We start from the raw sequence: 24,470 nt of genomic DNA on the forward strand, positions 1-24,470 counted from the left end.
GTGGGGAGGGGGGCTGTACATGTGGGTGGCCCTGCGGAGGTCAAGCTTCGGTGTGGGCCACCAGCAGAGCACCCAGAGATGGAGGGAAGCTGTGTGCAGCCTGGTGGAGTTGTGGGGGGGGGAACTGGAGGCCTGGCAGTGGGTGGGGGTCGGGGGCTCCCATTGGGACTTCCAGCTGAGACTGGCCTCATTTTCAAGGGGTGGAGGTCGCCTTCTCTTCCCCCCCCCATCCCTGCTGGAGACGCTGCCTTGTTCCGGCCTGCACCCCCTCCCCAAATCAGCTGGCTCCGTTGCCATTGGTTGCACAACGGGGAGGATGGAGGGATGGAGTAGACGTGTTGTCATGGCAACTGCCTGGAAAAGATACGGTTTGGGAAGCATCTCTGGTGCACTAAACCAAGGCCTATGGGACCCCCGGGGGAGGGGCTGCATCGGAGTGGCGGTTTGGGAGGACTCGGATGTCCCGTAAGGTGAGGGAGCAACGGGAACGGCGGCCCGGATGGGGAGGGGGGACCAGGGGGGCCCGGTGGATGGAGCAAGCCCCCCCCCCATGAGCCCCGGCCTGTTTCTCTCCCGGGACCCGCCGCAAACCGATGCCGGGTGGGTGGCGCGAGGAGACTCCCGGCATCCCGCGGGTGGGGCCAGCCAGGACGATCGCTGGGGTCCCCACGGAGGAGCCCCTCGGCAGGGGCGGCGTCCGGGCTCCCCTATCCCGACCCCCGCCGAGGGCGGCCCCGTCCCGTCTCGGGACAAGAGGGGCCGGAGGCGGGCGCGATGCTCGCGGGGGTCTCGGGCGGGCCGCCGGGATAGATTCGCCGGAGAGCCGCTCCGCCCGGCCCGACCTCGGGGCTTTCCGGAGCCGCGCCTTCAGGGAACGGGCCAGGCCGGGCAGGCTCTCGGGGGGCAGCGCCCCTTCCCTCCTCTAGGGAGGAGCCGCCGGGAGGGGCGCCCCATCCGTGCCGGCTCGGCGCCCGCGAGAATGGCGCTGCGCAGCGGCTGCCCGGGGAAACGCGGACGCTGCCGCTTTAAACATGCAAATGAGCCCGGGGGAGGGAGAAGAGCCGGAGCTCGGCGGCGCGCGCGGCAGCCAATCCGGGTCGAGCCTCCCTTCCGCGTAGGCCCCGCCCCGCGCCCGCCCCTCCTCGGCGGGGGGGGGTCCTTGGGCGGCGGAGGCGGGCGAGGCAGGTGCGCGATGCGAAGGAGCGCGGAAGGTCAGTGCGCCCCCCCCACGGCCCCCCCTCGCGCCCGGCCTCTCCCGGACAGAGGGGGAGGGGGATCCTGCGGCCCCCACAGGTGGGGGGGGAGGAAGCAAGGTGGGGGATCCACGCGCGGCCGCCCCTGGCCGCCTGTTTATTGCGGCGCCAATGCGGGGAGCGGCGGGAGGGGCGGCTGGTCCCGGCGCTCCCGGATCCCCCGCAGAGGCTTCCCTGGCTGCGCTGCGGGGGGCGGGGTGGGGCTGGATCTGGCGCCCCCGGAGCCTTTCCGGGGGGGCTGCCGCTTCCCCCCCCCGGGCGCCGCTTTCCTGCTGGGGGCGCCCGAGACCCCCCTGGGCGGACCTGCCGCCAGCCAGCCTCGCCCTGCGGGGGGCCCCACATCGCGGCCCCCGTTCCCGGATCGGGCTTGGTGGGAGGGCGCGGTAGGCCCGAGCGGGGGGGCTGCGGGGGCTGCTTCGGAGTACCGGGAAGCCCGGCGCGGCTGCGGGGAGGCCTTCCACTGCAGGTGCCTCGGCAGGAATGGGGCGGGGGTCCTGCGCAGAGCTTCCCGGCCACCTGTGGGAGAGCCCCGTGGGCCTCTAGGCGGGGGGTGGGCGGGCTGCCGCGTGTCCAGCCAAAGGTCCGGCGCGAGAGATAAGAGGGGACTTTAGACGCCGGGTCGGCCTGCGGAGGCGCCGCGAGCAGGGGGGCTCCCTCGGAGGGGCCGGGGCGGCACTTGGCCCCCTCAACTTTGGGGCGCGCGCCTTCCTCTCCAGCCCCCCCCCCGGCCCGGGGGTCGGGCTCTGCTGAGGGTCCCAGGGCTGCTGGCGGCGGATCGGGCAGAGAAGGGCCCTTCTCGGCTGCGTGGGAAAGGCCGATGAAAAGCACCGGTGCCGCCTTGAAGATGTTTGCTTTGGGGAAGTGGAGGCTTTTTGTGCTGGAAACGGAGTTGTGTGTTGTGGGTGCGTAACGTGCCACATGTTGGAAACAGGCGGGAGGGCGGGAGCTCCATGCCGGCCCCACAGGCCCTGCCAGCCAGTGCCCTTTGCACCCTCAAGGACACGTAGGGCTTAGCAAGGGGGGCTGATAGCAGAGCCTCCATGTGCAAGGGCAGTCTGCTCTGAGCAGCTGCCCTACAAAAAACCCGGCCTTCCTCTCCTGAAGCCGCCCCCCCTCCTCTGGGGAGCTTTGGGGTAGATACCTGGGGAAAAGCTCTCCCCATCTGAGAGGGCTCTGAAACTGAGGAGCACTGCCCCTCCCCCCCGAATTGTCTCGGGGTCCTGCCTGCCCCAGAGCTCGCAGGTGGGGCGAGGGGAACTCCTGCTTGGCCCCCTAGATGGAGCGGGGAGGAGGGCAGTCCTGCTTCTGCTTTGGGGCATTACTTTACTGTCTTCCAGCTGTGTGAAGAAGGTCCCCTTCCCCACTGCGGAGTGGGGGGGGGAAGGGCTGTGCGGTTGCAAGGGCTGGGCCAGGGTTTTGCCCTTCTCTGCCCCCTGGCAGCTCTGCCCTCCAAGCAGCGAGTCCGATGCCACCCTGGAAGAAGCTGTTGCTTAGAGAGTCTGAGGCAAGGGGGAGGGGAAGTCCGGCTGCACCCAGAGCCTCCCTTCGGTCCCAGCCTCTGCCTGGTGGCAGGAAGAGATACCCGCTGAAAGGGAGCTGCTGGTCAGCAGGACAGGCAGACTGTGGCCCCTGAGCTCCAGTGGAAAAGACCCAGCCCAGTCTAGGGAAAACGGGAGGAGGAGGAGAGTAGCCATGGCATCCAACTAGGCTGACCTTCCAGATTTCGTGGCACTTCACCTCCTGGCTGAGGAGCCCAGGGCGTGGAAGGAGGCGGGGCGCCCAGGCAGGCACCCTTGTTCTGAACAGGCCCCGGGGCCCCTTGGAACTCCTCCAGGCCAGGGAGATGCAAAACGGCAGCTTTTCAAGTGGGGCCCTTCCTCTTAGAGGTCCTCTGTTTGGGCAGGACCGTCCCAGGAACAAATGGGTCTCTTTTGTCTGCGGCTCTGATTCACGTGGCATTTCCGGTGGTCTGAAGGCCCTCCTCCCCCCCCAGTCCCTGCTGGAGGGAGAGCCGTCCCAGTGGAGAATGAGGGTGCTGCAGTGCCGGGCTGTGTCCGGTGCAGCCCAGAGGGGCATCTTGGCTGTTGGCTGCAGAATTGCCCCAGGGGAGATGGGCAACGTGGCCCAAAGGCCATAGCCAGACCCTCCACTCAATTGGGGGGTCCGGTTCCTCTTTGTTTGAAGCAGAAAACCCACCAAATCTGGTGAGGAAATGTAAAATAATTGCATAGCAGTTTTAGCACATTAACATTTGTCAGGCTGAAGACTGCACAACCTCCCCTGAAGACTGCCCAGGGAAGGGGGACGCACCCCTCTGCCCAAGAGCTCTTCTCCTCCAGAGGATTTCTCCAGCATTCAACTGAGGGCCCCCCAAGACTGAAACCCAGGCGCTGGGCTCTCCCCTCCAGAAGGAGAAAAGGGGGGTTGTGCCCCTGTGGCATCCAGAGAGCCTGGCATGGTCCCCTCGGTCACCATGGTCCTTCTCCGGTCCTTCATTTAGTCCACCCCTATTCAGTGCCCGTCTCTCTGAATTCCTCTTGAGTTCCCAGAATGTAAACACAGGCCTTGTGGCTTGGCAATGCCATCCCTGGGGCCTTTTCTGCCCCCCCCCCCAGCTGCCCTAACCCTAACTGATGGCAGGACAAGAAGCAATGGACGGACACTAGCCAAAGAGAGAAGCAACCTAAAACTAAGGAATTTTCTGACGGTGAGAACCATCAACTGGTGGAACTGCTTCCCCCGAGAGGCTGTGGGTGCTCCATCACTGGAGGCTTTTAAGAAGAGGAAGGAGAGAGAGGGGCCGTTTGTCCAGAATGACATAGGGGCTCCTGCTTGGACTAGAAGGCCTCCAAGGCCCCTTCCCATTCTGTGGCTCTGTTTTCATGCTCCAGACGTTGGGCCATGTGGTGGTATGTGGCCGGCCAGTTGGGTGCCCAGCAAGCAGGCTTAGGGGTTCCTCGACTTGGACTCCATCCTCCCCACAGGGCACTTCTGTGAGGCTGCTCCCAAAGTGCTGTGGGAGCTGCATGCCACCGGCTGCCTGCCTGAAAGGGGGAGGGGTAAGAGCTGCTACAGCCTGGACTTCCTCCCCCCCCCCCCGTCCCCCGCAGGTCCTGCTTTCACCCCAGGAGGCTTTCGGGCACAACTCTTGAGTCTGCTCTGGGCAGCCTGGCAGAGAGAGCTACATGGATCTTCCTGTGGGCATCGCTTCACCTGCTTTGCCAGTGTGGGCATGCTTTGTGGGGGGGGTATGTTTCCAAGAGAGGGGGCTGGGATATTTATTTATTTATTTATTTATTTATTTATTTATTTATTTATTTATTTATTTAAATTTGTATACCGCCCTTCTCCTAGTGGACTCAAGGGGGTGAACAGCCAGAGCTAAAACACATGCAGATACAAAATTTAAAATTGTTAAAAGAATTATATAACTGGCCCAATTTAAAACAGTTCAATTTAAAACCCCATGACAATTTAAAACTAAAAAATTAAAAAGACTAAAAAAGGGGGAGGGGTTCACGCCAGCCCTGCTTGATGGAAAAGAAAAGTTTTCAGGGCACGGCGAAAGACCCGGAGATCCAATATCCTTCGTATCTCCGGGGGCAAATCGTTCCAGAGGGCAGGAGCTGCCACAGAGAAGGCCCTCCCCCTGGGGGTCGCCAGCTGACATTGCCTGACTGGCTGCACCCTGAGGAGTCCCTCTCTGTGGGAGCGTACTGGTCAGTGGGAGGCTATCGGCGGCAGAAGGCGGTCGTGCAAATACCCAGGTCCTATGCCATGGAGCGCTTTAAAGGTGGTAACCAACACCTTGAAGCGCACCTGGAAGACAACTGGAAGCCAATGCAGCTCACGCAGGAGAGGTGTCACATGGGAGCGCCCCCTGGCTCCCATAATCCCCCGCGCGGCCGCATTCTGCATCAGTTGGAGCCTCCGGGTACTCCTCAAGGGGAGCCCCATGTAGAGAGCATTGCAGTAGTCCAGTCGGGAAGTGACGAGTGCCTGAGTGACCGTGCGTAAGGAGTCCCGATCCAGAAAGGGACGCAACTGGCGAATCAGGCAGACCTGATGAAAAGCCCCCCTGGCCACGGCTGTCCTATGCTCTTCTAAAGACAGCCGTGTTTCCAGGAGGACGGCCAAGTTACGAGCCCTATCCGTGGGGGCCAATAACTCGCCCCCAATAGCCAGCGATGGCACCAGCTGGCTATATCGGGACGCCAGAAGCCACAGCCACTCGGTCCTGGAAGGGTTGAGACGAAGCCTGTTACTCCCCATCCAGATCCGCACGGCCTCCAGGGATATCCCCCTGTGCCCCACGGAGCCTGTGCTCCAAGCAGCCAATGGTTTGCTTCTCCCTTGGGGGCAAAAGGAAGAGGCCAAGACCATTTGTAGCTCTGCTTTTTGGGGGGTTCCCAAACAACTGGGGGGTCCCCTGCAGTGTGAAGTGGGGGGGCGGCTCTCCTGCTTTCTGGCCAAAGGAATCTGGCTCTGGAGCGTCAACCAGTGACCGCCATGGAAAGACCCCCCCCTTCCCTCGATGAACCAAGCTGCCTTCCCTCCGTCCATCTGTCCCTCCACATTGATTGGGGAGTGGGGCTTTCTGGTGCCAGCTGACCAGCAGCCTCTGCATTGGTATTCTTAGAAGGGGCCCCTGAACCACCTTTCCGCTCCCTCCCCGGCATCCAATGGTGGGGGGTGGGGGTGGGGGTTGAAGCTCAGAGGGGGAAAAGAGAGTTTAAAAATCAAGGAATGTAATAATCAAAATCCAGGGGGAGACCTGTGGAGTAAACGCTGAGGATGGATCGATGCCAGGGATCATCTCCCCTCCCCCCAGGCTTTCCCTAAAATGCCCCTTCCCCTAAAATGCCCCCCTCCTCAATCCTGGAATTTGCTCGGCCGCTGCTGCTAATGGCCTCCCGGCCTTTGGGGAGACTGCCGGCATCCTCCACTGCCAGGTGGTCCCACCCCCAGTTTGGCCAGCTTGAACCAGTGAATGAGCCTCCTCCCCATGGGAGACGTGGGGAGAAAGGGAGGTCTCGTCCCCCAGCCCAGTGGTCCAGCATCGCCCTCCCAGAGAGAGACCAAGAGTCTGGCCAGTCGGTGGCCATCGGGTGCTGCCTGTGACATGAACGCAGCTGGTGTGCAAATCCAGCCTGGGTGAAGGGCGAGGTCTGTTCAGGCACTGCTTCCTGTCCAGCAGATGGGCAGAGGCCGAGCCCAGCATCCGGTCTGATTGATTGATTGATTGGAGCATTTATATGGCCACCCATCCCCCTCCTGGGTGGCGAAGAAAGGAATAAAAGCAGCGAAGAACAAAACACTCAAAGGAACAAATCTTCCATCTCTTGGTGGGGCCCCTGGGTCTCTCTCGGATTGGGCCACTTTGCACCCAGTAAGAAACAGCTGCCAACCAACACGTAGCCCAAATGCCCACCCCCCCCTTCATCACCAGGGCAGGATGGCAGGAGGGACTGTGAGGTGGCACCGCTGAGTGGGGAGGGCCCAAACCCGGCACCCTCTTGGAACTGGTGGGGCGGATGAGGAACATCTTCCGGGCATGGGGTTTAGGCTCCCCCCCCCTGAGCTTCCGGGAGCCCATCGCAGAGCAGGCATGAAGAGAATGCCAGGAAGAGCAGCACAATGCCCATGCACCACTACCTCCAGCTTCCAAATGCTACTCAAGGGCAGCCCCTCTGCAGAGCCCCTCCTAGAGTGGGAGGCTGAGGGTTCTAGGCACGAAAGCTAGGCCCCTCAATCTTAGTCCATCCCACCTCACAGGGTGGTTGTGGGGGAAGCTGGAGGTGGAGGAAGGTGTATCAGATGCCTTCGCTGCCTTGAGGTATTCATAAACATAATGAAAATGGGATTAAAAAATCTAAAATAATAAAAGTTTTTGAAAGAGTGACACCCACAGCCACTCCCAGGGTTGAGGAAATCCCCCTCTTCCCCGTCCAGGGGCAGATGGGGGGGGGGAGCCCATCGTGGCAGCCGCAAAGCCAAAGGAGGAAACACCTCTCTCAGGAAGTGGCTTTTCAGTCCCTGCCTGGCTGCCCCCCCTCAAACTTTTCCTCTCTGCCCCCCCCCCCACTCCAGGGAGACGGTCCAGTCAGTTTCCACCAGCTGCCAGGGAGAGCATGACCCAGACACAGGTGAGTAGCCAAGGCTGGGGGGAGGGGCAGAGGGGCCTGAGCCAGGATGCCACTGCCAAGCATTATTGGAAGATGCGGGATGGGGGTGGGGCAGTGGAGGGGCACAAAGATCCCCCCTCCCATTTGAAGTGGAAAGAACAAGATGGCGGCCTCTGAAATAACTTCCTGTTTTTGCTCCCGCCTGCATTGCCGGATGGGGGTGCAACCCCAGAAACGGCCCCCCCCAGCTGCAGGCAGCGGCCTGCTGGGGTGCAGAGGGGAAGTGAGGGAAGGATCATCCATGATGCCCAGCCTCTGCCACCTTTCCTGTGGCAGGAAGTGGGCAGTGGAGCTCCTGTCTTTGAGGCAGGGAGGCCAGGCCAGGCCCTTCCCCCCTGCCCATCCACCTGCTTCCCCCTGGCCCCCTGAAGGCAGGGGCTCCTTGGAGGCCACCCTGGGAGAAGGGGGCCACCGGAGGAGCATGGATGGGTGCAGGAGGGTGGGCGAGGAGGGGGAGGGGCAGAGCTGTGGGGCTGGGATGAGGCAGCCCCCTTGATGCAGAGGAGCCTCTTCTGCAGCGGTCCCCCTACCCCTTCAGCAGGGGCCCCTTCCTCATGGGGCCCCCTGGGCAAGGGGAGCAAGAGATGTCGGGGTGATCCTGCAACATCCCAGGAGCAATCATCTGGGCCTCCCTGGCCTAGCCGCTTTGCTTTGGGCTCCAAGGGTCCCCCAGAGCGCTTCTGGGCTCTCTTTGGAGACCCCCTGCCTCACCTGAGTCTTCCTCCCCCAGGTTTCCAGGAGCTGAAAGAGGCCTGACCGCCCTGCCCCCGCCATGTCTTACTTTGCGGAGCACTTCTGGGTAAGGAGAACCCCTTGTCTCTTGTCCTCCCCCCCCCCGGCTTTTCTGCCTTCCAGCAGCAGCTAGTGCCCCAGGCTGGCAGTGCCAAGGCCTTAGCGAGCTTGGAGGCTCCTCCAAGGAATGGGGGTGGCAAAAGGAGCTGGGGAGACCGTTGGGACTAAGCTGCCCCCCCCCCGACAAACCCAAAACCCTTGTGAGGCTGCTCTCCTGCATTTCAGCAAGTGGGGCTTGGCATGGAGGGGCATTGAGCTGCGCCCCCCTCCCGCCCCCCCGGCCTTTTGCAGGGCTCGAATTCTCTCTGGGGATCTACGCATGGCTGCCCAGAAGGATCCCTCCCCTCTGGAAGGGAAAGGGGGGCCCTCGTGGGGCCACAGCAGGGTGGCCCCACAGTCCAACCCAGTCAGGGCGGCCTCCAGATCTAGGAAGGCAGGTGTGGGTAGCCCTCGTCCCCACCGAGGGAGGTGCCCTCCATTGCCACGTGGGACGCCACGCCAGCTCTCTTCAAAACGAAAGTGGCACCCTGAGGCCGCCTCGGCTCTGAAACTCCCCACATCCTGTGTCCCACTGAGCCTTGCACAGAGGCCTCAGGCAAGTTTCTAGTTCTCACTGATGGGAAGAAACCCAGTTTTAAAGAGTCCCTGTGGCCAAAAAGGGAATGCGAAGAGGGCCCAGAGAAAGGGGGCCAAGGGGGAGGGGGAGGAACGTCTTCCCGTTCTCCCTTTGGGTGGAGGAAGAAGCAAAGGCAGGCGGGGAGGGCAGGTGGGGGGTGGGAGACAGCTGGACTGGCAAAACTGTCTGGTTGATCCGCAGCCAGTGCAGTCCTGGGCTGCAGTCGGGCAGGAGGGCTCCCCTCCTGCTCTGCTGTGCGCTGGCCGGGCTCCCCGGTTGAGGAAGGATGCTGATCAACTGGACAGTGTCCGAGGAAAGCCGAGGGGATAGGGATTGTGGAAGGGGCTGAACAGAGTCCGTGTGGGCTGATTTGCACCCAGAGCCTCGTCCTTGGAGCCCCTGCCATCAAAAGTGGCTGAAAGGGAAGGTGGAGGGAGGGGGGCAGGCCAGTTGGGGTGGGGCATTGCTTGCATGCCTTTGGGCCCTGGCCCTGAGCGCCCCCCCGCCCCACATTGGAGGGGCTAGCCACCCTCAGCTGCACAGCGTCAGGTGGAGGAGGCAGGGGGCTTCCTTGCCGTGTCCTCCCCAGGCGTGTGTAGCTGTTGAGGCTGGGTGGGTGGGGGACTGGATTCACTGGGGTGCGAGGCCCCTGCCTGCCAGTGTGGGGTGGCCAAAGCCCCTTCCTTTCCCGCTTGCAGAGAAGGTCTCTGCCGGGAAGCCTTTTCAATATTCGGAAGCAGCGTTTTGGCTCTGGATTTCCTTGGGATTCGGGGAATTCGGTGCTTCTCTCCAGATTGGGAATTCCTCTGCTCTTCCCAAATGAAATCTTCCCAAAAGATCCCGGAAAGATCCTTTCAGCCCTGACGCCAAGCAGAAAGGATCTGTTCTCGCCTCCCGGTTACCTTCATTTTATCCTTAACTGGCCCAAACAGATTCAGTGGTCAGCCCTGAAACTTCCTTGGGGGTTTGCTGTGCCCACCTCCTGCGCCCAGCCCACCCACCCACTCCCCAGCGGGTGCCGGGGTGGGCTCCCTGTCCTGGTCTTGTCCCGGCTGTCATGGCGGTGACGCTTGTTTGCTCAGTGGCTGGCACTGGCTGGCATGGGAGGCCCCAGTCCGGCTGCTGGGAGGGGCCCTCCACTCGGGGGCCGGGAAGGCGGGGCCAGAGCTGTGGGGCAGGCCTCCCTGGGTACAGAAGACTCACCCAGTCCCTCCAGCTCTCCCCCCACAGCCTCTTTCATTTTTCATTTCATTTCATTTATTGGATTTGTATATCGCCCTACTCCCGAAGGACTCAGGGTGGTGAACAGCCACAGAATAAAACACATAAATACAGAATTTGAAAACAGAATAAAACCGAATTAAACAATTTAGCCGAGACAAATTAAAAACACCCAATAATTTTAAAAACAAATTAAAATTTACATTTTAAAGGGGAAAGATTTAGGCCAGGCCGGCTTGATGGAATAAAAAAGTCTTGAGAGCGCGACGGAAGGTGCGCAGATCCGGGATCCTCCGTATCTCCGGGGGGAGCTCATTCCAGATAGTAGGTGCCCCCACAAAGAAGGCTCTCCCCCTGGGGGCCGCCAGTCAACATTGTTTGGCCGACGGCCCCCGGAGGAGCCCCCCTCTGTGAGAGCGTACCGGCCGGTGGGAGGCTATTGGTGGTAGCAGGCGGTCCCGTAAATAACCAGGTCCTAAGCCATGGAACGCTCTAAAGGTGATAACCAAAACCTTGAAGCGCACCTGGAAGACCACCGGGAGCCAGTGCAGCTCGCGCAGGAGAGGTGTTACATGGGAATGCCATGTCGCTCCCATAACCACCCGCGCGGCCGCACTCTGCGCCAGTTGGAGCCTCCGGGTGCTCCTCAAGGGGAGCCCCATGTAGAGAGCGTTACAGTAGTCCAGGGGGGAGGTGACGAGAGCATGAGTGACTGTGCGTAGAGAGTCCCGATCTAGAAAGGGACGCAACTGGCGAATCAGACGGACCTGATGAAAAATCCTCCCGGTCACGGCCGTCAAGTGCTCTTCTAGAGACAGCCGTGAATCCAGGAGGATGCCCAAGTTGTGAGCCCTCTCCGTGGGGGCCAGTGATTCGCCCCCAATAGTCAGTGATGGCTCCAACTGACTATATCGGGACGTTGGAAACCACAGCCACTCGGTCTTGGATGGGTTGAGCCTGAGCCTGTTTCCCCATCCAGATCCGCACGGCCTCCAGGCACCAGGACATCACTTCAAGGGCATCATTGGGGTGGTCCGGGGTGGAGATGCACAGCTGAGTATCATCAGCGTACTGGTGGTACTTCACCCTGAAACCACGGATGATCTCGCCCAGCGGCTTTACATAAATGTTGAACAAAAGGGGTGAGCGGACCGACCCTTGTGGCACCCCACATATGAGGGGCCTCGGGGTCGACCTCTGCCCCCCTGCCAACACAGACTGCGACCGGTCGGAGAGAAAGGAGGAGAACCACCGCAACATGGTGCCTCCCACCCCTAACTCTTCCAGCCGGTGCAGCATGATACCATGATCGATGGTATCAAAAGCTGCTGAGAGATCTAATAGGACCAGGACAGAGGAGCAACCCCTGTCCCGAGCCCTCCAGAGATCATCAATTAACGCGACCAATGCCGTTTCCGTGCTGTACCCAGGCCTGAAGCCCGACTGGAACGGATCCAGATACGTCGTTTCATCCAGGTGCTGGGGGTGCTGTCGCGCAACCACACTCTCAACAACCTTCGCCATGAAGCGAAGGTTGGAGACCGGACGATAATTAGCCAATATTGCCGGGTCCAGGGAAGGCTTCTTGAGGAGAGGCCTCACCACCGCCTCTTTCAGGGCGGCAGGAAGTCACCCTCACCCAATGAAGCATTTATAATCCCCTGGAGCCAGCCTCGCGTCACCTCCCGAGAAGCCAGCACTAACCAGGAGGGACACGGCTCCAACAAACATGTGGTTGCATTCAGTCCACCCAGAATCCTGTCCACGTCCTCGGGAGTCACAGGATCAAACTCATCCCAGATAACATTCTCAGGACCTGCCTCAGTCATCCCCCCTGGATCTACCCAGTCAGAGTCCAGATCTTCCCGAATCTGAGTGATTTTGTCATACAGACACCGAACAAAATCCTCGGCTCTTCCCTCCAAGGGGTCCTCCGTGCTCCCTGGTGGAGCAGGGAGCGGGTCACCCTAAACAGGGCGGCCAGGCGATTATCTGATGACGCCCTGGGGAAGAGGGGACTTGTAGTCCGACACAGCCCGGGGACAGGCGGCTCAGCCTCTCAGCCTTGGCAGCTGAAAGGTGTGCAGACTTCAACTCCCAGGATTCCCCAGCCAGCCTTGCTCCCATCTGTGGGTGGGGGGGGCTTTCCTTTGCTCCCCCTGCAGCCCTTGGGCAGCTGCCTCTCTGGCTTGTCTGCAAGTTGGTGGAGAGCTCCGCCTTGGGAGGGGCCGGGGGGGGGCATCAGGACTGCTTGGGAAGACCCTCTCCCCGGATCCCAGTGTGGCCCCTGACTTTCCTGTCTTGCTTCCCCCCCCCCATCCCCCATAGGGAGAGAAGAACCAGGGATTCGATGTCCTTTATCACAACATGAAACATGGGCAAATCTCGGCCAAGGAGCTGGCGGACTTTGTGCGGGAAAGGTATGCCAGGCTGTGCCCCTTCCCCCCTTTGCCCCGCCCCTTCCCCACCCTGGGAGGGCCCTGCCTCTCTCCCTGCCCTCTGGGCTTTGGACTACATCCCCCAGAATGCTGTTGTCCTGCAGACCTGGGGGCTGTTAGCTTATTGCTTTTCCCTGGAGGATGTAACTGACTGGCGGGGTGGGGGGAGGGGTTAGTCCCCAGAGAACGTCTCCCTTGCCTGGTTTTCACCCCCTTCCCAGACCCCAGAAACACCTCTCCCCCCCCCCCCCCCCGTTTATTGTTAAGAGCCACTCCAGAAAGCCCGGGCTCGCTCTCTGCTGCCCCCAGGTGGCCTCTCAGAGTTTTCAAGCTTTATACTGCTTTATAAAACCCTAGTAAGGCCACATCTGGAATGCCACAACCAATTTTGTTCACCATACTACAAAAAAAATGTTGAGACTTTGGAAAAATTTCAGAGAAGGGCAACAAAGATGATCAGAGGCCTGGAGACTAAAATATATGCAGGGTTTGGGTTTGGCTAGCCTAAAGAAAAGAAGAATTGGGGGGACATGATAGCAGGATTCCAATATTTGAGGGGCTGTCACAAGAGGAGGAGGTCAGATTATTCTCCAAGGCACCTGAACGCAGGAGAAGAAACAATGGTTGGAAACTAATGAATGAGAGAAGCGACCTGGCATTGAGGAGAAACTTCCTAACTGAGGACAATTAACCAGTGGAACAGCTTGCCTCCAGAAATTGTGGGAGCTCCATCACAGGAAGTTTTCAAGAAGAGACTGGACAGTCACTTATCTGAAATGGCGTGGGTTCTCCTGCTTGAGCAGGGAGCTGGACTAGAAGACCTCCAAGGTCCCTTCCAGCTCTGTTCTATTCTAAAGCTTTGGAGATCGCAAAGGGGCCTTTTCAAAAGGCAGCTGGACTTCGTTTTCCAAGGAAAAATAGGAATCACGGCTGAGTGACTAAGAACCTCCAAATACTTCTCAGCTAAATGGCAGAGTGGGGGCTAAATCTGCATTGGAGCCTTAGGGGGCCCAAGTCAAAGTCCTGAACCTTTGAAGCCGAATTCAAGGCCAGCCGGCATGGACCATACCTGCTTTTCAGCCACTGACTTCCTGGCAGCTCCCCAAATCCCAATGAAAGACATCCAGAAGAAAGCGGCTGAAAGAAATCAGAAGCGAAATTAGATGAATCCAGAAGAAATGGGGAGCTGAACTGTTAAGACACTTTTTGGGGCGGGGGAGGAACCCCGGGTCTGCTTTCTCAAGGTCTCAAGGGAGGCAGCTTTGAACGTGTGGGGCTGTGTGTTTTTCCAGCCTCGGGGGCTGCAGGGCTCAGCAGGGGGGAATGGCAACCACAGGTGTTGGGAAGGGAAGTCTTTCAGTGCTGCCTTTCCTCTTTGGGAGAGTTTCCTTGGTTTAAAGGGAAGTTGGGTTTTTTCTAACCTGGTGGGGCTGATTACGGGCATTTCTCCACTTACCAGCCCCATTGGGACCAGAATTTCTGTCACTAAACGAGGCAGTCGTTAATTGCCTGATTTTACAACCTTGGTTATTGAGACACTAGTCGTTAAGGAGCTCCCCCCACTGACTCTGCTGGTCCGAAGTCGCTTGGGAAGGTCAACACACGACACACACACACCATAAATACACGCTGGTTGCTGAGCTCCCACATTTTGATCACGTGACCCTCAGCAACCGTTGTAAGTGCAAGGACCAGCGGTAGATCACTGCTTTTAATGCTGCTGTATCTTCAGCTGATAGTTAAATGAATGGCTTTAAGTCAAGAATTGGCTGTAGGCCTTTTGGGCTTATTTCTGGAATAAGGATAAAAAACGAGTAGCAGAATCCAGTTGCGAAACCAGAGCCCGGGGGTCCTAGGCAGCCCCCAACTCATGTGCTTCTACCCCCTTTGCTAGAGTCTGTAGCTGCGGTTGCAAAACGGGAAAAAACCCCACCCTGGCCCAGCTGGCAGCCCAAGGAAGGCAGCAGAACTCGCTTCTGGGCCCCGGAGAAAGCCGCCGGGGGTCTCTGGTAGCCTTCGGGGCAGCCCAGTTACCTTGCCCTGGGCCCCTCTGAAGCGTGACCCATGGCCAAGGGCAGGGGACCCAGGATGTGCCGCCCTGGACCCCTCCAGAAACCCGGGGATCTGGTGGCCCATGGGGCTGAGGGCCTCGGAGGGGCCTATGTGTAGCCCCCCCCCTAATTTTGCCCAGCTGGTTTCCCCGCTCCCCTCCTGAGAGCCAGGCCTTACTGAGTGCTGAGTTCCTCTCCTTGCCCACCAGAGGGAGCTGTGGCTCTTTGCTGACCCCATCAGGCCTGGCAGCTTGGGTGCAAATGTTGGCAACTGTGGAGGGCTGGACGTGGGTTCAAGTCTCCTGCTGGGAATTCCTGCTCCTTGCCCACCCCTGAACTGGAGGAAGGCTGCCCTGGAGGTTTCTTGGCTGAAATCAGAACGGAGTAACTTTCCCTCGGGATGTGGGAGCTGACCAGAGCGTGTGCAGAGTGCAAATCTGCTTGTACGCTGCTTCAAAACAGCAGGAGTCTCCAAGCGTGGCAGCTTTAGGATTTGTGGACTTCAACTCCCAGAATTCCCCAACCGGTGTTTTTCCTTCGAAAGTGGAGGAATAAAAATGGGCCCTTTTTATTCTAATGCGCCTTTCCTTCGTCAGTGCCAGAGTTCAGACTCCCGCAAATAATACCCGTTTTTTGGCCCCTGCGACGGAATTGGCAGGCTTGGCCATGCTTAGTCAAAGGGGGCCCAGCCCCAAAGGCCGAGCTTCAGCATGGCTCCAGGAGAAACCTGCAGAGATGGGGAGGCTAATGGAACCCATGGGGCTGGGCGGCTGGGCAGGCAGAACAGACAGAGGCGGGTTCAAGTCCTACGTCCATAGACTCTGGCCAGCCGCTCTCTGTGCCAACCTACCTCGCAAGGATATCATCTGAAAGGGGGGTGGGGTGCCCGGCAGGGGATCCCCCAAGTGGTTGGTCCAAGGAAGGCCTTGCCCCATCTGCCAATGAGAGCAGGGAAGCATGGGCTCTGTGGTGCCTGGAAGATGGGCCTGTCCTCCAGGTCGCAGCCTGTTCCAGGGACACAGGGGTGACGGTGGCCTCTCGCTCTCTCTCTCTCCCTCCTGCCAAGGGCGGCTGTGGAGGAGGCCTATGCCAAGTCCATGGTCAAGATGTCCAAGATGGCCGGCAACAGCACGCAGCTGGGGTGAGGAGGGCCTGTGGCATTCTGGGGTGGGGGGGCTGCTCCACCCTCATTTGCGATGGTGTGTGGGGAAAGGGCCTGTGGCCATGGTTGCCAGTTATGTGCCCCCCTGGGCAGCCAGCAGGGCGAGGGTCCTGGCAGGTGGGCCCTATGGGGGTGGGGGGTGGGAGGCAGGGCGGAAGACCCCTCTGGAGGATGTCGGAGCAGAGATTCAGGCGCTTCCCATGTGCCCCCACAGGACTTTTGCTCCCCTCTGGGAAGTCTTCCGCATCTCCTCGGACAAGCTGGCACTGTGCCACGCTGAGCTGGTGAAGAAGCTGCAGGATCTCATCAAGGAGATTGGCCGCTATGGGGAGGAGCAGCTACGAGCCCACAGAAAGGTGACCCCCACCCCCGCCAAGTTGTCCAGGGACCATGGGGGGGGGGACATCCCTTTGCGAGCCTCCTCCTCCCCCCCCCGAGGCTGGCCAAGGGATCGGGCCCTGGGCTCTCTGACTAACGCTGCCAGGTCCTCTGGGGCCCCAGTGGGGGCCGGGGGGGCCCTCCCCCAAGCCAGAAGCATGAAGAAGGGCCACAAGTTCTGCTCCTCTTCCTCCCCCGGTCAGTCGAAGGACGAGGTGGCTGGGACCCTGGAGGCCGTCCAGCAGCTTCAGGGGGCTGCCCAGCACCTGCCAAAGGCCAAGGAGGCCTTCCACAGCCGATGCCAGGAGCTGGAGAGGCTACGCAGGGAGGGGGCCAGCCAGAAGGAGATGGACAAGGTGAGGGGGGGTCCAGTCCTGCAACCCTCCTCCTGGGACCCCGGGGGGGGGGCAGTTGCCGAGGTCAATGGCCACGATCACCAGCCTTGGTTTGGTTCTCTGGTTCCCTGGCTGGAGGGAGGGGAAGTGGCGGGGGGGCTTGCCCTGACTTTGCCCCTCCCCCGTGTGTCCCCCACCAAGGCAGAGCTGAAGTCCCGAAAGGCCGTGGACGCTCTGCGGCGCACCGTGGAGAAGTACAACGTGGCCCGGGCTGACTTTGAGCAGAAGATGCTGGACTCGGCCATGGTAAGGAGGGAGCGCAGAATGGGCCCAGCTGGGTGGGATTCGCACCAAGGCCAGTCCACTGTTGGCAGAGGGGGCTGACCGGTGCCCTCTCCCGTGCAAGGGGGGGACTTTGTTGGGCCTCCCCGAGTCTGCTCCGCTTATGCTGATGAGGAAAGGCCCTGGGGGGGGGGGAGGTCCGGGTTGGTCTCTAGGCCCCCACCCTTGTGGGTCACAGAAGAGGAGGGGAAAGCTCCAGCCTGAGGGAACGGGGCCTCCGAGGAACTTAGGGGTGCAGAGCAGCCCAGCATAGACTTTGTCTGGGGGGGGGTCGGTTTGCAGCCCATCTGCCCCGTGCCCCCCCCGCCCCCGTGATGCAGGCATGAGGTCTGTCCAAGCAATATTCGGAGGGCTCTGCTCCCCGGCCAGACCCACAGCCCGTCTCCTGCCTCCCCCAGCGGTTCCAGGAGGTGGAGGAGTCGCACCTGCAGCACCTGAAGTCCCTGGTCGGCTCCTACATCCACTCAGTGGAGGACACCCACGTCCAGATTGGGCAGGTGGGTAGCCCAGGGCGTGGCCGGGTTCCGAGGGGCTCCTGGGTCACAGGGGAGGGCAGGTCTGGGCTGCACTGCGTTAGGCGACCCCCGGCCTTCCAATGCTCTGCAGACCCCCATCGGGTAGGGGGTTATGGAATGACAGCCCAAGCCTGCAGAGGGCCCCTGCCTGCCCCACCCCCGGCTGGTGCCACTCTGCTTTCTTGCCCACTCCTCCCTCCCAGTGGTGGCAGGAGGCAGGCAGCCGGAAGGACCCTCTCATTGGAGGGGTGGGGGGTGTCTTCCCAGGACGAGGGAACCAGTAGGGGAAGGGAGGCTGTGGGGGAGACTGGCTGCCTTCTCCCAAGGGCTCTCTGAATGCAGGAGCCAGTAGTGGTGGGGCCGAAGGATGGACAGGTGCAGCGGGCACCTGGAATCCTTCTGGGGGCCTCAGGAGGGTCCCCCTCCCTCCCCCGCTCAGGTGCAGGAGGAATTCAAGCAGAACATGGAGAACATCGGGGTGGAGACGCTGCTACGCAACTTTGCCGAGAGCAAGGGCACCGGCTGCCACCCGCCAGGTGAGAGGCCCTGGCACCCCTGGGCAGCCTTCGGGTGCTGTGCAGCCGCCCCAGAGCCCTGCTGGTTGGGCCCTCGGAGCCTCGGGGGCCTCTGCAGTAGAGGCAGGTGGAAAGGGAGGGGGTGGGTGGAGGCTGGGTGAGCAGGCAGACATTTCCATCAGTGACCACGTCCAGGAGACTAAGGACCCCAAGGGGAAGGGCCTCTGGGGCCCCCAGGCACCCCATCTCTTTCTCAGAACGATGGACATGGAAGCCTCTGTGATGAAGGAGGGGCTGCTGGACCACATGCCTTGAAGTAGTTCTTGGGGTGGGGGAGCGACTTGGGGGGGTCTGCCCCCCTGCCTCACCTCAGGCTTCTCTCTGCCCCCCACCCCCAGGGCCCCTGGACCTGGAGGAACTGAGCATGATGTCCTCCTCGCAGGAAGGCAAGTACGTCTGGCTCGGATTTTGGGGGTGGACCTGGCAGAGGCCTCCCCACCCCTTCCACCCTCCTGCCACTGGATTTCAGGCACCTGGCCCTTGGGCCGCCCGGGGGCCCCTCCCTCCCCCTCACCAAGTGGCTTCTGGGGCCCCCCTGGATTCAGCTGTGGTCCTGGGGCCCCCAGGGGTGTGAGGCCCCCTTGCCTGTCTCCCAGCCAAGCAGTTCCGCCCCTGGTAGGCTCCCCCTGGTCAAGGGTCCCCCATTTGTTCTCCTGCCCCTGAAAAGCCCCCCCCTGCGTCCCCCCAGGGCCCAAGCGCAGCCGCAGCAAAGCCTTCCGCATTCCCGGACTCGGGCGCAAGGAGCGCGGGCGGGACTTGGGGTGAGTATTATTATTATTATTATTATTATTATTATTATTATTATTATTATTATTATTATTCTTATTCTTATTCTTATTCTTATTCTTATTCTTCTTATTCTTATTCTTATTCTTATTATTATTATTATTATTATTATTATTATTATTATTATTATTATTTCAATTTATATACCGCCCTTCTCCTATTGCACTCAGGGCAGTGCACAGCCAAGGATAAAAACATACCAATACAAAATTTAAAATCAATTAAAAGAATTATACAGCTTTGGCCCAAAATTTAAAACAATCCAATTAAAACCCAATTTACACTTAAAAAGCTAAAAAGAGCTTAAAGGGGGGGGGGGTTTCACGCCAGCCCTGCTTGATGGAAAAGAGAAGTTTTCAGGGCACGGCGAAAGGCCCGGAGATCCGATATCCTTCATATCTCCAGGGGCAAATCGTTCCAGAGGGCGGGGGCTGCCACAGAGAAGGCCCTCCCCCTGGGGGTCGCCAGTCGACATTGCCTGACTGGCTGCACCCTGAGGAGTCCCTCTCTGTGGGAGCGTACTGGTCAGTGGGAGGCTATCGGCGGCAGAAGGCGGTCCTGCAAATACCCAGGTCCTATGCCATGGAGCGCTTTAAAGGTGGTCACCAACACCTTGAAGCGCACCCGGAAGACCACCAGAAACCAATGCAGCTCACGCAGGAGAGGTGTCACATGGGAGCGCCCCCTGGCTCCCATTATCTCCCGCGCAGCCGCATTCTGCATCAGTTGGAGCCTCCGGGTACTCCTCAAGGGGAGCCCCATGTAGAGAGCATTGCAGTAGTCCTTGGCTGCCCCCCCTCCCCCGTCTGCCTCGGTCCTGGCTGTACAGCCCCCCCCCGCCCCACTCACCCTTTTCCCCCTTTCTCCCCAGGGAGTCTCCGGAGGCGGATTCGGGGGTGAGGACGCGCCCTCCAAGGCGGTGCAGCTGAGTGGTGGGCTTTGCTGAGGCGGGGGTCCCAGAGCTGCCTGGACCCCTGTTCCCAAGAGCTTGCTGCCCACTCCTCCCTGTGTCATTTGGGGGGGTGGTGTGTGTCACATTCCACCCTCCCCAGCCATGTTCTCTCTCCACAGCCCCCCGAGGTGGACGAGGAAGGCTTCACCGTCCGGCCCGAAATGAACCAGAACGATATCCTTGGGGGGGCTTGGGGGAGTGGGAGTGGCTCTAGGGAAGGTGGGTCTGGGGGTCTGGATGTGGGGCTTGATTGGGGGGGAGAGCCCCAGAAGGCGCAGGGGCCACTGTACAAGTGGGCAGAGGGACCCCCATTGCCTGCCTGTCTCAGAGTGGGCCACTGAAGCTGACCTCGGGGGAAGCCCCTTGTGGAAGGAAGCCCCCCCAGCCATTTCCCAAAGATGCCAGTCTTCCCTCCCCCCAGGCCCAGACCCTCCCCCAACCATCACTTTCCTTGACTCGGCTCCACGCGAACACAGCAGCCGCTTCTGCTCGTCCAGCGACTCGGATTATGACGATGAGGACCCCCCCAAATTCTATATCCGGATCAAGCCCATCCAGCCGCCCGAGCGAGTGGGCAGTGCCGCCACCTCGGCCGCCACAGAGCAGCTGAAGGCCTCAGTGGGCAGCCTCATCCTGCCGCCCTGCGTGGGGGTGAGCGGGACCAGGGATACGAGGGGGGCCCCCATTGCCTCCCCCTTCCCTGCTTATCCTGGAGGAGGGCCCAGAAGCAGCCCCCCCACAGTGGCAGGCGTGGCCTTGCACTCCTGACCCGCTCCCCTTCTCGTCTGCAGGGCACCATGAAGAGACACTCCTCCAGTAAGTGGCCCTCCCGCTCTGGGCCCCTGCCGTGGGTGGGGTCGGTCCATCTGGGCACCGAGGGTCATGGAGGGCTGCTCTGGGGAGCCGGTCTGCCAGGCTTGCAGGACAGACCGAGGCACAAGCCACACAACGAACCACACGACTGGGAAGGGCGAGCCCGGCGTCGGTGCGAAGGGAGTTCTTGGGTGCCTCCTCCAAGCCTCGGCCAATCAGGACTTTCCTGACCTTGGCCGGGCTCCAGCCTCCCCAAAGATGGGGCTCCTTCTGGGGCCTGGGAAGGTGCTGACCCCTCTCCGGACCTGCTGACCTGCAGCCCAGGCTTGGGGGTGCCTCTCTCTGCTTTCAGGGCACTTGAAAACCTTCCCTTCGGCTGCTGCGGTGCCCACCGACTCTGGCCCGGCCCCAGGCGCAGGAGAGCGAGGTGAGGCCGCAAGAGCAGGGGGAGGGGGAGGACCCGTGGGGTGGGGGCCCTCCACCCTCTGACCTTTGTGTTCCTGCCCCATCCTCACCCTCCTTCGGCAGGTGGTAGACCAGGGAGTGCTGCGACCCCCAACCTGGTGCCCCGGATGAGCAGGTATGCCCGCATCTCAGATAGCCACCTCTGCGCTGGTACCTGGCGTGGCACCCGGGAGGCTGGCTGCAGGTGGGCCGGCTTGGTGCCAGCTTGCTTGTTTGCTCTGGGGGTTAGGGAGTTGTCATTGGGGGGGGGCACAGGGGGGCCGGCCAGGAGAGATCTTACCAGGAGGCCTGTTTGCAGCAGAAGCCCCAACAGGAAGAAACCTTGGAGTTAACCTGGCTTCCCGGGGGGGGGGGGGGAGGGGAGGGAGGGGGGGATGAGGCGGGGAGGGTCAGTGGAGTTTCCTCTTGCCCCTCCACCCTCATCTCCTTTTTCCTAGGAGAGGCTAGAATGACCCCCCTCCCCCTCCCCGCCTTCTCTTTTCCCAGCTGTGACGGGCAAAGCAAGCCAGAGGCCCTTCCTGCCAGCGCCTTGTTTGGGCCCCCCCTGGAGTCGGCCTTTGAAAATGAAGCCTTCGCAGGTGAGTCCCCCTTTGCGGGGGGGGGGTCTTTGCAGAGGGGGGAGGGGGCTGGGTCAAGCAGCTGCAGCTTCCCCAAAGCCCAGCGGGGCCTCCGGCCAGGAGAGGTGGGGGAAGACGGACAGACACACCCAACCGGCCCAGGTGGGGCTTCTGTGCTCACCCAGCTCACCTCTTCAGCCTGGAGAAGCAAGGCTGCCGGTGGGCGCCCGAGGGAAGGAGGTGGGGGGGCTCCTGAGTGGCCTGGCAGAGGTCAGAGGAGGGACCTGAGGCGTCCGAAGGAGGAGGAGGATGGGTCATGGGGGCCTCCAAGGGTTGCTCGTTCAAGGGCCCTTTGGTCTGCTTGGCCGTCCCTGGGATTCTGGGGCTGCTGTCCAACCCCAGTGTCCAGAGGCCTCCATCCTCTTCCTCTCCTCCAAAGCCCAGCCTTCCTCTCTAGGGAGGGCCGGGGGGAACTTCCCCAATTCGGGTCTTTGTAGGGAGGGAGGCACCTGAGCCTCTTTCCGAGGCCTCGGCGGCTGTTTTATCTGCCGTCTGTGGTGGGTCTCTTGACGGCCGATTCCTCCACTGTCCGTGGTTGACCCCAAGAGGCAGGAACTCTGTGCCCCTTGGGTAACTTCACGGAGGCTCCCGAGGCTGCTTGCTCTGCCTGTGGACCTTCGGGGGGGGCCTTCTCGGTCCTTCTTTGGCCCTTTCTCTTCCCTCTCTGCTCTTGGACTTCCCTTCTTGCGTATCCGGTGCGTCTTCGGCCATTAGAGTCAGGAGAGCCCAGCGCAGGTTGCAGGTGTCCCTTCCTCCAGTTCCCAAGCTCTGCTCGTCTTCTCCCAGTCCAGCTTCCTTGACAGCTATTCCACGGAGAGGCTGATTCAGAATCAGAATAGAGCTGGGAGGGACCTTGGAGGTCTTCTAGTCCAACCCTCTGCTCAAGCAGGAGACCCTAGACCATTTCAGGCAAGTGACTGTCCAGTCTCTTCTTGAAAACTTCCAGTGTCGGAGCACCCACGGCTTCTGGTGGCAAGCTGTTCCACGGGTTAATTGTCCTCACTGTTAGGAAATTTCTCCTTAATTCCAGATTGCTTCTCTCCTTGATCAGTTTCCATTCATTGTTTCTTGTTCTGCTTTTTGGTGCTTTGGAGGATAGCTTGACCCCCCCCCTTTGTTGGGGCAGCCCCTGAGATATTGGTACACCGCCATCGTGTCCCGCCACGCCTCCTTTCCTCTATGTCCCAGTTCTTCCAACCCTTCTTTAATCATCCCAGTTGCTCTTCTCTGCACTTTTTCCAGCGTCATCTCCGTAATGTGACCAAAACTGGATGCAGGATTCCAGGTGTGGCCTTACGAAGGCTTTGCAAAGAGCTCCTAATGCTTCTCTCGACCTTGATTGGATGCCTCTGTTTAGGCAACCCAGGACTGCATTACAGGAGCTTGTTTGGTGGCGGCTGCACACGCCCATTCAAGGGGTCGTCCAAGGCCCCCACGGCCCCTCCCCCAGGGGCTCTCTTGGAGCCGGCTTTCGCCTAGTCCCAGGATGGGGAACCTACGGCACGCGTGGCAGAGGTGGCACCCAGAGCCCTTTCTGTGGGCATGCGGCCCGTCGCCAGCTGGTCCTCGGGTATCCGGCGCTCTGGCGCACGCATGTTCCGGTTTGGGCACTCGGTGCCGAAAAGTTTGGCCATCCCTGGCCTAGTCTGTCCTTGCCCCTTTGGCGTCTCCTGCCTGAGCGTAAAACTTGGCTTTTCTCCATGGAATTAAATTTCCCAGTGCCGGGTGGGGCCCGTCAAGACCCTTTTGAACGCGTAAGGGGAGGGGATGCAGCCCAGCCACCCGCCCCCTTGCCAGCCTGCTTCTCCGTCTTCTGGCCACCCGGGGGCTGCCTGGCCTGCAGGTGGGGTCCTTCCCTCCTCCTCCTCCCAGGAGCTTCCCCCCCCCCGCCCAACACGGTCAAAGCCTGCTTTTATCACGGCTGAAGAACCGATCGGCTTCCTTCTAGCATTTCTTGGCCTTCCAGGGCTGGGGGGGGGGGGAGGGGGGATATAACAGGACCAACCCGTTTTGGCCTGCGATGACTCACGTGGGGAAGGAGGCCTTTTCTGACAGCAGGAAAGCAGAGGCTTTTACGCAGGCGAAAGGGGTGCGGTGTTCCCCGCGTGTGTCTTGCGTGTCTCCTCCATGGGGAGAAATCTGGCTTGCCTCTGGCAAGTATGCGGAAGAGGATTTGAAAGCAGGGAGAGGCCGGGAGGGCCCCCCACCCTGCAGCCATCCCTTCAGGGGACCCACCCTCGCTGCTTTTTTTATTTTATTTTTTTAATTTGATTTACAATGCGCTAAGCAATAGCCTTCATACTTTTGTATATTTATACAAAGTCAGCTTATTGCCCCCACAATCTGGGTCCTCATTTCACCTCCCTTAGAAAGGATGGAAGGCTGAGTCGACCTTGAGCCTTGGAGAGATTCGAACTCGCAGTAATTGCAGGCAGCTGGTGTTAATCCCAATGCTATCAGTCTGCTGAGCTATCCAGGCCCTGCTTGTCACCAGGAAGAGGAAACGGCTGCTGTCCATGGAGGTTCTCCGTCCAACGATGACAGTGAAAGTGGGCTGGGGGACTCTGCCAGCCGAGGGGAGCTTTGCCCCTGTGTCTGCTGAGGTCTGGACGCCCCTCAGCCTGGGAGCGAACGGCAGGCAGTGCCTTATGGTAGCAGGGCCCTTCCCCAAGCGGGTCCTGGGCGGTCCCCGTCCCCCTGAGGTGACCAGGGCCAGAAGTCTTTGATGCCCAGGCCTCCCCCTGGGGAACAGGCTCTTGCTTCCCTCGCTGGCCTTCCCTGGCATTAGGCACTGGCTTGGCGTGGTGCCCGCTCTCCCGCTCGGTGCCAGCTGCCAGCTCAGCCCTTGAGCTGCACTGCTCCTGGCCCAGCTGAGCTGCAGGAGGAATCTGCCCCCATGGCCGGAGCTGCTGGCCTGGAGCCGCCTATGTACCTGGGATGGGTGTGGATGCTCAGCTGGCACCCTCCTCTTCTG

The 24,470-nt window shown here is 60.6% G+C and overlaps 1 protein-coding gene across 2 annotated transcripts in view; it reads left to right on the plus strand.

Moving 5' to 3' along the window:
* Positions 1 to 340: 340 nt before the first annotated feature.
* The window catches only part of FCHO1 (FCH and mu domain containing endocytic adaptor 1), a 34,150-nt gene continuing 10,020 nt past the window's right edge, over positions 341 to 24,470 (plus strand). The window contains exons 1-19 of one of the 2 annotated variants that reach the window (XM_087892970.1): positions 341 to 470; positions 7,344 to 7,399; positions 8,169 to 8,237; positions 12,396 to 12,487; positions 15,623 to 15,697; positions 15,933 to 16,074; positions 16,300 to 16,452; positions 16,633 to 16,737; positions 17,172 to 17,270; positions 17,728 to 17,824; positions 18,202 to 18,249; positions 18,552 to 18,624; positions 19,521 to 19,545; positions 19,721 to 19,775; positions 20,068 to 20,252; positions 20,393 to 20,417; positions 20,767 to 20,841; positions 20,943 to 20,994; positions 21,366 to 21,457. In XM_087892970.1, coding sequence (XP_087749096.1) covers positions 8,211 to 8,237; positions 12,396 to 12,487; positions 15,623 to 15,697; positions 15,933 to 16,074; positions 16,300 to 16,452; positions 16,633 to 16,737; positions 17,172 to 17,270; positions 17,728 to 17,824; positions 18,202 to 18,249; positions 18,552 to 18,624; positions 19,521 to 19,545; positions 19,721 to 19,775; positions 20,068 to 20,252; positions 20,393 to 20,417; positions 20,767 to 20,841; positions 20,943 to 20,994; positions 21,366 to 21,457 — 1,420 coding nt within the window. In that variant the 5' untranslated portion in view covers positions 341 to 470; positions 7,344 to 7,399; positions 8,169 to 8,210. Of the gene's footprint in view, positions 471 to 1,132; positions 1,212 to 7,343; positions 7,400 to 8,168; positions 8,238 to 12,395; positions 12,488 to 15,622; positions 15,698 to 15,932; positions 16,075 to 16,299; positions 16,453 to 16,632; positions 16,738 to 17,171; positions 17,271 to 17,727; positions 17,825 to 18,201; positions 18,250 to 18,551; positions 18,625 to 19,520; positions 19,546 to 19,720; positions 19,776 to 20,067; positions 20,253 to 20,392; positions 20,418 to 20,766; positions 20,842 to 20,942; positions 20,995 to 21,365; positions 21,458 to 24,470 lie in introns of those variants that run through there. The other variant, XM_087892965.1, reaches the window with a different exon arrangement.

The sequence above is a fragment of the Pantherophis guttatus genome, chromosome 1 (assembly GCF_059756535.1).
Source record: "Pantherophis guttatus breed Tessera chromosome 1, ASM5975653v1, whole genome shotgun sequence".
In the NCBI taxonomy this organism is placed as follows: domain Eukaryota; kingdom Metazoa; phylum Chordata; class Lepidosauria; order Squamata; family Colubridae; genus Pantherophis; species Pantherophis guttatus.